This window comes from Gallus gallus, chromosome 13, assembly GCF_016699485.2.
Source record: "Gallus gallus isolate bGalGal1 chromosome 13, bGalGal1.mat.broiler.GRCg7b, whole genome shotgun sequence".
In the NCBI taxonomy this organism is placed as follows: Eukaryota; Metazoa; Chordata; class Aves; order Galliformes; family Phasianidae; genus Gallus; species Gallus gallus.
Window position 1 is genome coordinate 4,354,927 of NC_052544.1, and position 12,946 is coordinate 4,367,872.

Below are 12,946 nucleotides of genomic sequence, written 5' to 3' on the forward strand. Positions count from 1 at the left end.
GCTGAATTCCTCTTGGTTCTTAAAATAAACTTGGAAAAACCTTTGAACTTCCTGTGCTGGAGGAATATGTTTACATGTTATTTTCATTACGTTTCTCTTCCTGAGAGTGTGAGAAAGGTGGCAGTGTGGGTGCAGGGAGGGGAGCTGGGGAGTGATGTGACCATCCCATCTCAAGAACATAAGGTGTGTGTCAGTGTGCAGCCGGGTTGTAAATGGCTTCAGGATTGTAACTCAGCTTTGACGCGTATAATTTTATCATTAGAAAACAAATCCAAGGGGAAAATGGAACTTTGCAAAAAAAAAAAAAAAAAAAAAAAGCTTTGTTTTTTAATTAATTTCATTTTCAGAGTATTATCTACTGAAAATATATAGCTGATTCTACTGGCCTTGAAAACTACTCTTTTGTTTGAGATGATCTGGCGCTGACCTTGGAATGTGCCACAAAGTCCGTCTATTCCAAGCAATTATTGAAGGGGTAAGGAAAAGAATTACTCACTGTAATGCATTTTGTATACAGTTCACAACACAGTAGTATGGCAGAAAAAACCTCATTTTTTGCACTATGTTACCTCCACTCGCAGTTCCAGGACATTGGTGCTTGTGCACTTCTAGGTGGACAGCAGGAGCTGATTCTGCAGCAGCTGTTGTCTAAGGCTGCACCATCACACCTCACACTTTGGTATCCATCTGCAGTCAGGATAGTCAGAAGAAACAAAGCTTCTCAGAAGAAAAAAGGCAACACGTGAGGAATAACAAAGAGGAGATTATCCGGGTGCCTAAATTAAAGTGTATGGCTCGATTAAATGGCTTTAGCTGTCTGCTCTGAGGCTGTAGTGCTAGGAGGTCTCATGGGTCTCATCACCAGGTACTTGTAATAATGTCGCTATTTCCAGGACTCTTAACACAGCAGCATGGCGGGGGAGGAATTGCTAAGGGTAGCTGACTGCAGATAATGGATAGTAGGATGAAATTGAGAGGAAAAACTTAATTGGAATTAACTAGCTGAGAAAAGCCTCTTGATCTGTCAGACAGTGAAATTGCCTCCCAGGAGCAATGGGATAGTCCCCAACCACGTGGGCATTTAAAGCCAGTCTAATGTGTGTGATTCCCCGAGTTAACTGGAGTATCTCAATAATTGGAGCTGACACAAAGATTTATCTCCTTTGATTGACTCCCTTTCACGGAGGCTCATCTCTTTGTGGTAGGGCGCGGAGCTTTCAGGGCAGCTGTTTGCACTTAAACTGCCAGAAGCTGACAATATGTATCCATTTCAGCTCTTGGAATGCCTTCTTTGAGAAAACACTTAAATCACCGAAATAGACAGTGCTAATCAGTCTGCAGGAAAATGGAGCATCTTTACCTGGGGCTCTGTGCCATAAATCTTGTGGCAACGCTCAGTTATCATAGGGCACTAGAAAGCCATTTAGGTGCATTACTGCCAAATGCCCAATCAACCTGAAAAATTAGGTTGATTTTGACCAAGGCCATAAAAGGAAAAGGTGTTTTGCCAAATGTACAAAAACAAATGGCTGGTATTTCGGCGGAAGGTACCATTTGCAATAGAGAGATTAATCACGCTGAGATGATGGAAGTGATACCCCGTGCTGATTTGCAACAAGCCGATGGACTGCAGCAGGTTGGCCCTGAAGGGTGAGTTGTGCAAGGAGGTTTTGTGCTCAGCTGTGTGGCCTTGGCCAGCAGCAGCCTCTGCTTTCTTGCTTTGCCCTCAGTCAACACAGCTCTCCGGATCAGCGCCTTCTCCAGTACCTCGGTGCTTTTCACAGGGTGCTGCTTTGTGAATGAGGTTTATGAGATGTGCCCTAATCCATCAAGTTGGATAAGGAGGAAAAAGCTATTGCCATCAAAGATGACATCAGCTTGGAATGTTTGCTAACTGCTGTGCTTCAGGTCGCAGCCGGTGGCTGTCTGTTGATGTTTGCAGGGTTGTAGGATGACTGACTCAGCATGACTTCCCAGCTTAGAGGTACAGCCTCTCAGAAGTGCCCTGGCCTGTAAGCATGCATTTCCATGGTGAAAATTGCCTTTTTTTTTTGTTTGTTTTCTGGAATGCTGTCAGATATTGCACTGTGAGGGTAACACTACAATTTACTTTTAAAGAGTGAATGGTTTTAAAGGAACTTGCATTCCACTGGGACATCCTGCTTCAAACTATTCCTCCTGTAATGAGAAGGTTGGGTTAAATATATCTGTGCAAGGGATAAAGAGTTCAAAATTTAAAGGGAAAATTAAGGCGAAGAGCTGGTGGAAAAAATGGGACAGACAGAAGTTATTTAAAGATACAAAAAAAGAAAAAAAGGAAAAGTTAAAAATACCCCATGAGAATCTTAGGCTTTGGGTAGTATCTGCAGAGCTGGTTTTGCTTCCAGCCCACCGTTCCCAGGCTGTTCTCTCTACGCTTGTTCTCTTTCAAAGAGTCCTTGAAGGGTGCTGGCCTGAAACTGCTCCCTTGTGTCACAATGTAGATAAATTGTCACTTTGCATGTTGTGTGAGAGTGCAAGTAAATAAATATCAGTCTTTTGTTAAATCCAGTTAGGCTGCTCGGCTTTTGGTCGTGTCAGCCCTGGATTTCCCGTCTGAACTCGACACAGTGCAGAGATGGATTTCCTTTGATATGTTCCTGAGTAACTCAGCATTTAATTTAACTGAGCAGTTCCTTGTTCTCCTGTTCTGGAATGATGGATTGTGAAATACACTCCTTTAAATTAATCTGGGCACTTGACTTCCGCCAGCAGAGTGATCTCTCTCAGCGGTATGCTAAGTATGCTTTTAAAGAGCATGCTGAATATGAATGCTATGCACTTGGTCGATGATTTAAGCATTTACACTTTCCAGACTTCACAGAAATAACAAATATGGCTTAGCAGCATTTTTTATAACCTTTCAGAAGTGATCATTCAAGTAACTTCAAAGGAACTTAAATGGATTTCTAAATATGATGATACAAGTGAGGACACCTCCCCTCTCGTCAGAAAGCCAACAGTTGGAAATGTGGCCGAACAAAACTTGTAAGGCTTCTGATTGCAGGGCTTCCATAGATCATCCAGAAAGCTTTATATTGGAGCCATTAATGGTAAAATATTTAATGTGGGTGCCGTCACTGCTTATGCTGGCATGGTGCTGCAAGGGAGCAGTGCCCATTTGCTTTTTCCCTTTTACTGTTCTTTCTTAAAGATGAAGCGGGGTATTCCTGGGGAGGAGGAAAGAAGGAGTGTAGGAATACTGTGTATTTCCATACTGTCTCCTGTATAAGAACAGCAAGGGTTTATAGTGAAGTTGAGTAAATAATACTGATGCAAACCAACCCACCAGCTTCTACCAGCCTGGATGCTCCCTTGCTCTGATACCAGAGGTAAGGACTGTCTGTGTCACAGCAAGGGGTTGCACACCATGTCCTGGGGCCAGCTGGAACCCAGCAGCTTTAGCCACTCTTGAACGTGGGAAAACATGACAACTGCCTCTGTTACTGAGCTATGCCACAACATTTTCTGGGCAAAGGTAGCTGACAGTAAACTTCTGGCAACACGTGAACTGCAGCACATACTTGTCTACCAGTGTATTCTAGGTGAGTTTGCGCCTATGGAGAATGATGCATCATTTGGGGGTTGAAACTAGATGATCATTGTGGTCCTTTTTAACCCAGACCATTCTATGATTCTATGTTTACTTTGTGTATATTAGAATTTGACTGTAATCAGAAGGCCTGACTCCTTTTACTTCACTGCCAGTGGTGGTGTAGCCATAGAGATGGTATCTTCTTTGCAGAACAGCCTTACTGAGAAAGGTTTGTGTTGTACAAAACATACTAAATTAATATTTTGGACAAAGTGAGAACATGCACATGTAAACATCCTGGTATTATCAGGATAATGGGTGTTTTTCTTGATCTTTCTAAAGACTTTTACATCTGGAATGTAAACTTGCTTCCTTGACTAGGTAGATGAGGTGCCTTCCAAATCTTACTCTATACCAGCCTATGACGTTTGTAATGCCACAAGTAACTTTTGTGTGTATTTGGTAATCAGAAGAAATGACGCACCTATTTTCTATGATTCTAAGTTAACCAGCTTTATTTGTCTCGTTACTTAAAAATAAACTGAAGAATCAAAGCCCCCTCCTTACTCTTTGTCAGCAGTCTCCCAGGACAACACGTATGACCTGCCAACTCCACGTCTTGAAACAGCCTACACAGCCAACCCATCTAAGGAAAAATTATTTGGTTTAAGAATTGTGTCGTGCCTGGGCACAAATAAGACCATAACCTCCTGTCATGATTAGGCTGGCACTGAGCTTTAGTTCAGTCTTAAGGAGGGACTGAATAGTACTGAAATCTGAAGGCAGCTGAGGCAAAACGTTTTGATGTTTTGATCCGAAAGTAGTTTAATAACCAAAATGAAAGGCTTTGAAGTCTTCAGGCCTTACAGGCTCGTGTTGATTTCTGGTGGAGTCTGGACAGTGGATGCATTTTATACCTGTCAGTTGGTAGTGGGCACCTTGTGATCAACTGCAGGTGTTATGGAGGATGCAGTACATCTTTGATGTACTTAAATGAGACTTAAAATCCAGTGGGGCATTTGTCTTGTCTCCACGATGCTGTGTGAGACAGCACCAAGGCTCAGGTGGTCACCAGACCTATGCCTGGATCTGGCAATGTTTTGTCAGCCAGAACAGATGCTGCCAGCCATGCCAGGAGAGGAGCTGGGAAAGGACCTTGCCAACCATCCCAGAACCAAGACTGGTGGTGGCTTCAGTACCGGCTTCAGGTTCTTTGTTATCTCCTAAAATGAAAATCACAACTAAACCACGACGAAGGTTCAGTGCCTCAGGCAGTTGCTCTTTAAGCATTTAGCTTGTCTCACATGGGATTTGCTGGGATGTTTGCCAAGGGCTTTAAGCTGATGTGAGCTACAGTCACTTCATAAGCTGCTTCGGTGCTGCGCCCACTTTGGGCCAACCCAGCTCGAGGAGTCTTGACATTTCTGGATGTCTTCTAACCATGTAATGCTGATAGAAATGTTGTTTAAATAACCCATTTAATAATGGGTTATTTAAACACAGTGCGTCAAATAAGCAGCCTTGTGATGCCCAACAGCTGGGGGAGACGAGCGCTCTGGGGAAGGAAGAGGTCAGCACGAGTTATGCACGGAGCTTAAACTCTGACGAGGGACACGTTGGATCTGCAGAACAGAGTGCTGGGAGTGCAGTGCTAAAATGTTAGATGTTTAAGATGTTTAGAAAGCTGCAGTGGGCTGTGTACTCTCATGAGTAAGTGCTTAGCAAAGAGGTTTAAACTGACTACAAGGCACGGCTGAGTTACATTAGTGTGTTGTAAAGTCTACCATCATATTTGAATGTAGCTTTATGTTGCCTTTACATTGATTTGAAGCCACCTTCAGACCTGCTGTAGGAACCAGGTGTGTGGTTAGGGCACCAATGTCGTTGTATCAATGCTTTTCCACTTCTACAGAATTGCTCCAAAGAAAGATATCTTAAAGCAATGAGAATATTGACCCCTTTCTTGACTCTCATCACAATCCGTATGGTGGCTGCAACTGGAGACCCTCTGTCTGCTTTGTACATTTGGAAAATGGATTTACAAGTTGTTACTGCAATTTCACAGTTTGCTTTTCATGTTCTGATTGCAGTCTTTTTTTTCCCCCCTCTTTTCCTGTGTGCATTGATTGCTTTGTGTTCTTTGATGTCCTCTTCACATTGCAGTTTCTGACCTGGAAAGCCAAAATGCATCTCTGCTTCTCTGACACCCAGAGAATATACGTGTGTGTGTGTGTATATATGTGTGTGTATATATACATGTCAGAAAAGAATGCTGTTTTCTAGAAAGGTCTCAAAGATTTCAAAGATGTCTGTTGATGGTGAACTTGATCCAGGAAAATAGCAAATAACATGGATTATATATCATAAAATCAGTTCCTGATCAGTAATGACAGATTTGGCTGGGATTAACCACTACTGTTTTTTCTTTCTTTCTTGTTGATGCATTCGTGGAATAGATTGGCAAAGAAACATCAAATACCATTGGAAACAGTTTCAGCCTATGGGGAGAATGTGAGCTGATCAGTCACTAATGAACAAACGTCAGCTGTTCATAGAGACCTGCACATTTCCTAGCGGTAAGGAGGAGCTGCTGGCCGCAGGTTATTAATCTGAGCAAAGCTGTGGGCTCTCAAATGCTTGCAAATAACAGAGTAAGGATGTGAATGTGGCCAAACCGAAGTGCTGTAGAGAATTCAAGCAAGTATTTGCTAAATGTCTTTAGTCTGCGTTCTATCAGGATTTCATTCAGGTTTTACGAGTTTAATAAGCAATTTCATCAATTACGTATAACTGAAGTTTCTATACTCCTGTGGTTGCTATTCACAAGAACCACTGTACCCAGCTCTCCTGTCATGGGATTACAAGTTCCTTTGCACCATGTTGCCCACCCACTAGTGGTAATAACGCTGCACCACCAATTCCAAAGCACCGATATTTGGGTGTCGTCTTAACTCTGCTATTTGCTTAGATGGAAAAGGAAGTTGTTCATGGAAACCAGATGGTGTCACGGTGACTCTTCAGCCTTTGTCCGTGGGGAAAATACTTTTCAATCAGTGGATTTTCTTTGTTTGGCAGTTTTTGGTTTAGTTAGACTTATTAATTTTATCTGATTACTTCCTACATTAAATCATCATGTTTGCTAACTTCCTTCTGTGGAACTGACAGTTCTTCCCCATTACCTCGAATATCCATCTATCTCTTTTAACTGTTGTCTTAATATATTACCTGTGTGTTCTGCATCCTACTGTATATTTCCTTCCTATCAGTCTAACCCGAATCATGCAGCTTTTCTCTGACCATCTGAAAAAGACAAATTATGAGCTCCTTTTATTAGGAAACAAGAAGTGAAACTCTCTCTCTCTGCATTTATACTCTCAAAACGGAAACACCCAATTTTGAGGTGAAAGTTCATTTCAGAGGAAGAGATGACTGAAACGCTCAGCCAGACTGTGCACACCTTCTCACTCAGGACACCTGAGATGAATGTAACTGCAATAACATCAGTACATTTCCATCTTCATGGAGGTATTCTATGCAGCTAGGTACTACTCAGAGGAGGTAGATTTTGCAGCTTTTAGATATACCCATTGTTTTCACCCACTCCTTTTCATGGTAAGCAGACTTTAGGATGCGTGCCATTTTCCAACCCTCTTGCTGCATTTTCACTTTCCTAATGCTGGCGTTCAGGTGGGATCTACAGCCAAGTTGGAGTCTATCACTTCTTGCATAGCTGTTTTGTTAGACGCTCGATTGTGGTGTTCCACATCTTGGCCTGAGTCCAAGCTGGCTGTGTGAGAGCATCTGGAGACAGCAGTCTCTATGCCAAAAACTGCAGTATTAAGGCTGTTCTATAACCTTGTGAAGAAACCTTCTAGTTTCTCTATGGCTCCTGTTGTTGAGATGTGCAAACATCCTTCCCTCTGGGAAGTAAGAGAAAGCATCCAGGATCTTTGCACTGCAAAGGCAAGGGCCTGGTCTCTTAATATTCTGTGTTAAAGAAGTCTTCAAAAAGCACAGTTTAATTTGCTAAGATTGGTCTTTGTTGAAATGAGGTTGTTCCTTTGAATGTATTCTTACGTGTATGTGTATCCACATAGGAAAATATAACCTTCTGTTTACTGGTGCTACTCTCCTGCAGAGGTGGTGGCTGTGGCACCAGGCTCCAAATCCTCATGTGTTTATTGTCATGTGTTACTGTTATTTTGCACGTATGTTGGGACCTCCTCTGGGTTTTATACTCTCATCTCCTTGGCAGTGGAAGATGCTAACTTGACAAAATGGCTCTGATTTTCTTTCCCCACAAGCACTGAAGTAGTCAAGAGAACCTTGGAGGCCTGAGTGTCTCCCAGATATTTTGCCCATGCACAGCTATTTATTTTGCTGGCAGAGAAAGAAAATAGATGGAAATTATTTTATTCCAGCAGCTCAGAAACAAAATGTGGGGTTTCTTGTCCAGCTTCCTATTCCTCAGCCCACTGTAGGGCATTTCTTATTGCAAAAGGTTTTTCCATTTCCATGAGCACCTCTGCTTACCATCGTTCCCCCTTTTGTTGTCATATAATGTTTGTATATTTGTTACCGTCAGGAAAGAGTGGTTGTATTTCAGTGGCTGTGCAGAGGGAGCTTGTGGCTGCCTTCTAGAAACTACTGCGTTTCTTTGGGGCCAAGGCCCCAGGAAGAATTCTTGTTTTAAATAGAAAATTCTTGCTTATCTACTGCATTCAATCCATCTCTTTTTTTTTTTCCCCTATATATATTATTTTAATGTTCCAGAATGCAAGAGCCTTAGCATTGCACATTGTTCTACAAAGATTTAGGGACACTAGAGTGGTTCTTAGAGTTTGAATCATCTTTTGATCACTGTAGATTACTGCAGCACTCTACCTTGTGTCTGTCCTAACTGTAATGCCTAACAGTCCAGGAGGTATCAAATTAGTAGTGATTTAAGGTTAGCTTTCAGGGAAGTAATGTTAAATGTTCCAGCTCTTCTGAGGTCAGCCTACTCAGTGCTCTGTGCCATGTTTCACTATCCCTGCACAAAGGCTGCTCAGGTTGGAAAGGCTGGTTGTGCCCTTCTGTTAGAAATCTATCATCTTGTATGTCTCATAGCTTGAAAATCAGCTTAAGTATTTTTATTTATTTATTTTAATTTAATGTGGCAAAATAGAGCATCTACATGTAGAGTGGTGGCTTGGGTAATTATTATTTTCTTACTGTATTAGGCTACTACAACCATCATTGAAAGGAGAAAATAACATCACAGTAGCGATATGCTGCAACAAGTGCAGAGAAATCTGAGTAGTCAGGCAAGTCCCAAAGTATTGTGATGTTATTGGAGCACAGATTTGTTGCTCAGCTGCATGTGATTTTTTTTTTTTTTTTTCAGACCATAAACTATTTTTTGTCTAGATTAAGTCTAGGAAAAAGAAATGTCTTTGCAAGGTACGCTATCTCTGTTGTATGATACTTCAGAGCCTTAATTTCTGTGTGGTAGAGGCAATGCCATCCTTGTTATTCATTGGGCAGGAGAACATGGGACAGTAGCTAGTTTTGGAAAAAGCTTGAGTCAAAATGACATTGGCAAAATGTTAAGCAGCAGTTCAGATATTTCTTCTTCCTTCAGACAGAAGGAAGTTATTCCTTCCTTCTAAACGAACACACATAGTTACAATGAGAAAGCCTGTACGGACAGATGTGTGTACCCATATCTGTCTAGCCTTTGGTAAAACAGGGCAATAGGGTGTTTCTTGGTGTTTTTTCAGTCAAATGATAATGAACAGGTTGTATGGGCTGTACTGGATGACCTGGGGTTTGCAGCCCCTGTCTTTAGGGTGCGTTGACCGAGCTAAGGCAGTGCATTGACCTGGACTCCACAGCTGCAGTCTGGCTCAGCATACCTCGGAGGGGCTGATAAGCTAGCTTGTTTTTACAATAAACAAATTGCTTACAGGTGAGTTCTCTTGAGTACATGATCTGTAACATGTAGCTTGAACTTGTCTCACATGTAGGAGTAGTATTGGCATCTTGTAGAACTAAGGAAAACCTAGTGCTATGCCACAACACAGCACAGGCAAGATGCATGTTTCACACTATTTACTTCTGTAATACGGATTTATTGATGCTGGCTGCACTGGAAGCAAGCAATTACCCAAGCTGTTACCTATAGCTCCTCCTCAGTATTTTACATGGAATATATCTCAGCCCCTGTAAAACACGAGCCATATGGAAGGCTGTACCTGCTGCTGCTGGACAGCCTGCAGGAGGAAAGCATGGAGAAGCACCGGGTCTGGGACTGCAGGGAGTTTGATCTCCGATCTGCTTGGAGAATACTGCTCAAGTGTGGTTTTAGGAATGAAGAGTTACACTGCCACTTCCCCTGAAGTCAGTGGGAGTTGGACACCTGATTCCTTGGAGTCCTTTGAAATTCACATGGAGCAAACAGTACTTCCTCTAACTTATGTAGAAGGAATTAAAAGATCAGCTAACACTGACAAGCTAGTTAATGTGATCTGCAAAGAAAATGCCTTTGGACTTGTCTGGGTCCCAGTAACTGACAAGGGAGGCTAGTGACAAGGATCTGAGTAAAGATCTTAATGGTGGCTTGGGAGTCCCAGTAATCAGCTTGGGAAGCTAATGCCAAGGAGCTGGATAAAGATGCAATTAAGCTCACTGCAGAGTCCGGGGATAGATTGCACTTCTCAGCTGTGATAACTGAGGAGTTGGCTGTGATTCCAAAACAACAGCATGACAGTAAAGTGGGAAACAAAGGCCAGATATCTCACTGTTTTCATTTTCCAGATGTACATATTTATTGTCTGTATGGAGCCTAAATTACTCTGGCAAAATTCCAAGCAAGGATGCTTTCGCTTTTCCTCCGGTGGGTTAATAAAGTACAATTAGTCTTTGCTATGTTACACTGTACAGAGGACTGCTGGCTGTTGGTCAGGAGGAGGCTGAGCAGGCCAATGGTTCAGGACTGCTGGGGGAGGGAGGCAGAGGCACTGGCTGGGCTGGAGCAGTCTGCTTTCATCTCCAATAAAACAGGTTTCAGGGAGGGGTGCCTGGGCGTCCTCTTGTCTGTTGCTGCTGCAGCAGGATTAGCACTGCATGGAAAAAACCTCCCCATGCAATCAGAGATTGGGAAAGAGCAAAATTCTTTGCCTTTTTTCCAGTTGCCTTCCAGATTGGGGTAATATGTAATAATAACTTAAAAAAGCAGAATCGGTCATCTTGCCTGTTCTCCTGCCTGTGCTTGCATGGCATGGAGAGGAGCAGAAGTGCCTCGTGAACTTGCCTTGTTGAGCAAATCTGTTCCTTCTCCCAAGCACACAACTGCAAACAAACAAACAAAAAACAAACAAACAAACAAAAAAGAAAGTTGAGAAGTAGGATGCTGGGGTAACTGATGGCAAGGTGCTGCCAACAGCAAGGAACCTCTCCTTGGTATGGGTTTGGGGGAGATTCAAATCCTTCTGATGAATTAAGACCTGACCACCAGTCAGAAATGGAAGACCGTATTGTGATGGGGCAAGGGGAAATGATTTCAAATGAAAAGAGGGAGATTTAAATTGGACGTACAGAAGTTCTTACAGTAAGGGTGATGAGGCACTGGCAGAGGCTGCCCAGAGACATGGTAGATGCCCTGTCCTTGGGGACATTCAGGGTCAGGCTGGATGGGGCTCTAAGCAGCCTGACCCAGTGTAGGTGTTCCTGTTCATTGCAGGGATCTGGAGTAGGTGGCCTGTAAGGATTCCTTTCAACTCTGAGAATTCTTTGATTGCCTGAAGATGGAAGTGTGTTACATCTACCACAGCTTTTATAAATACCCTGGACAATGAGCTCAAAGATAAGAGAGGAACAGTCAGACCCCAGTGTGAAGAACAGCACATTCATGGCAAGGATTCCTACAGGGCTGGGCAGCCTGGCCCCATGCCTTGCCCCATGTGTGCCTTCCACTGCCCCTTCCTCCTATGGAAGAGGCCACCTCTAGGTGTGAAAATATTATTGTATTTTCTGTCCTACTCATAGCTGGTGTCACTGCTAGCCACAAGATATTTGTTTGCCTCTTCTTGTTCTCATCATGACTTGGATTTTGGTTTGCTCTAAAAATAAAGTCATGGTCCAGCATGCTGGGGAGCAGCAAGTAGAGCTGAGCGTGAGACTGCTGGGCTGTACTTCCATGGGCTGACCCAGGTGCAAACCTCAGATTGCTGTGCTGTTATACGGATCCTCTTCCTGGCTCCTGTCAGCAGGTTTGCTCCCTGTTGTGGTTTCCTCTGTGAGTATAATGCTTGTGTTTTGTCAGTCCCCTGCCTTGGTATTCAGTAAGTGCTGCATTTTGGTAAAGATTGTGATAAATTACAGTGTTGGGTATAATAATAAATGTTAGCATAGTATATATAGGCCACTGAGGAACGTATCAGATATGGTTCTGCCTTTTAAATGTGCTTTTGTAACATTCCTTTGAAAGGAGTCTTTGCCTTTTGGTCCGTGTATGTTCTAACAAGTGCTGCAGTAGTAAATGTGGATGTAAAAAGCATGCAGCGTGGGATTCCTCTCCTTCAACAGACCCAGGAGCTGCCAGTCTTTGCCAAGTTAGATCCTTCTGGCATGCACTTGTGTAAACATGTTTATGTTTTTGAGGCATCTGTTGAGTGTTCTGTGAAGTTACATTCTGCTCCTGTGGGAATGGTAAAGCATTGGCCATAGAGTTCTATGGATTGTCAGAAAGTGAGCAGTTAATTCTTGACATCTGCTATGCTGAAGTGGCTGCCAAGTCGAGTGGGAAGTTGGCAAGGAAATAAATATTGATGGGCCCTAGCAACAGGTACTCCTGAGAACCCTTGTTCTGGGAATGCTTGGGCAGAGTCTACGTTATTAATGTTGTGATAGGATTTAAGGCCTATTTATAGGGTTTGTCTGTGTCTTATCAGCTCAGAGTGCACAAATGGTCTTTGCTGTACGAGGGCCCTGGTGCATCTCAAGTACGTGTTTATAACTGAACTCTCATGTTTGATATCTATCCTATGTCAGAACCACTACTACAGAGGTATGTGCATGTAATTGCATTGGATGCAATAGTTCTTTCTCTTAGTTGTATACTGATGATATATTCATATCCAAGGTCCTTTGGGAATTCTCTGGACGAAACTCGCTTGTGTATTCTGTGAAAGCATTACTCGTGAGCCCTGTAAGTGAGCAGTGTTATGTTCTCATTGCAGAACTTGAAGCCAGAGAAGCCTGTGCCTGGCTGCGGGCCGCCGGCTTTCCTCAGTATGCCCAGCTGTTTGAAGGTATGGTCCCAAAGAGCAGCTGATACTGAGCTCAAGTAGAACTGCTGGTATGAATAATCTTTCAGAACCTGGCATTTTT

At 42.9% G+C, this 12,946-nt stretch overlaps 1 protein-coding gene across 7 annotated transcripts in view; it reads left to right on the top strand.

Moving 5' to 3' along the window:
- Positions 1–12,946, top strand: part of LOC416169 (rho GTPase-activating protein 7-like) — a 42,686-nt gene that overhangs the window by 14,625 nt on the left and 15,115 nt on the right. For 6 of the 7 annotated variants that reach the window (XR_006931423.1, XR_006931419.1, XR_006931418.1 and 3 more), the window contains exon 2: positions 12,796–12,867. Coding sequence is in view for 1 of the 7 variants with exons in the window: in XM_046900495.1 (XP_046756451.1) it covers positions 12,796–12,867 (72 nt within the window). In the remaining 6 variants the exon portion in view is untranslated. Of the gene's footprint in view, positions 1–4,957; positions 6,151–12,795; positions 12,868–12,946 lie in introns of those variants that run through there. The other variant, XR_006931421.1, reaches the window with a different exon arrangement.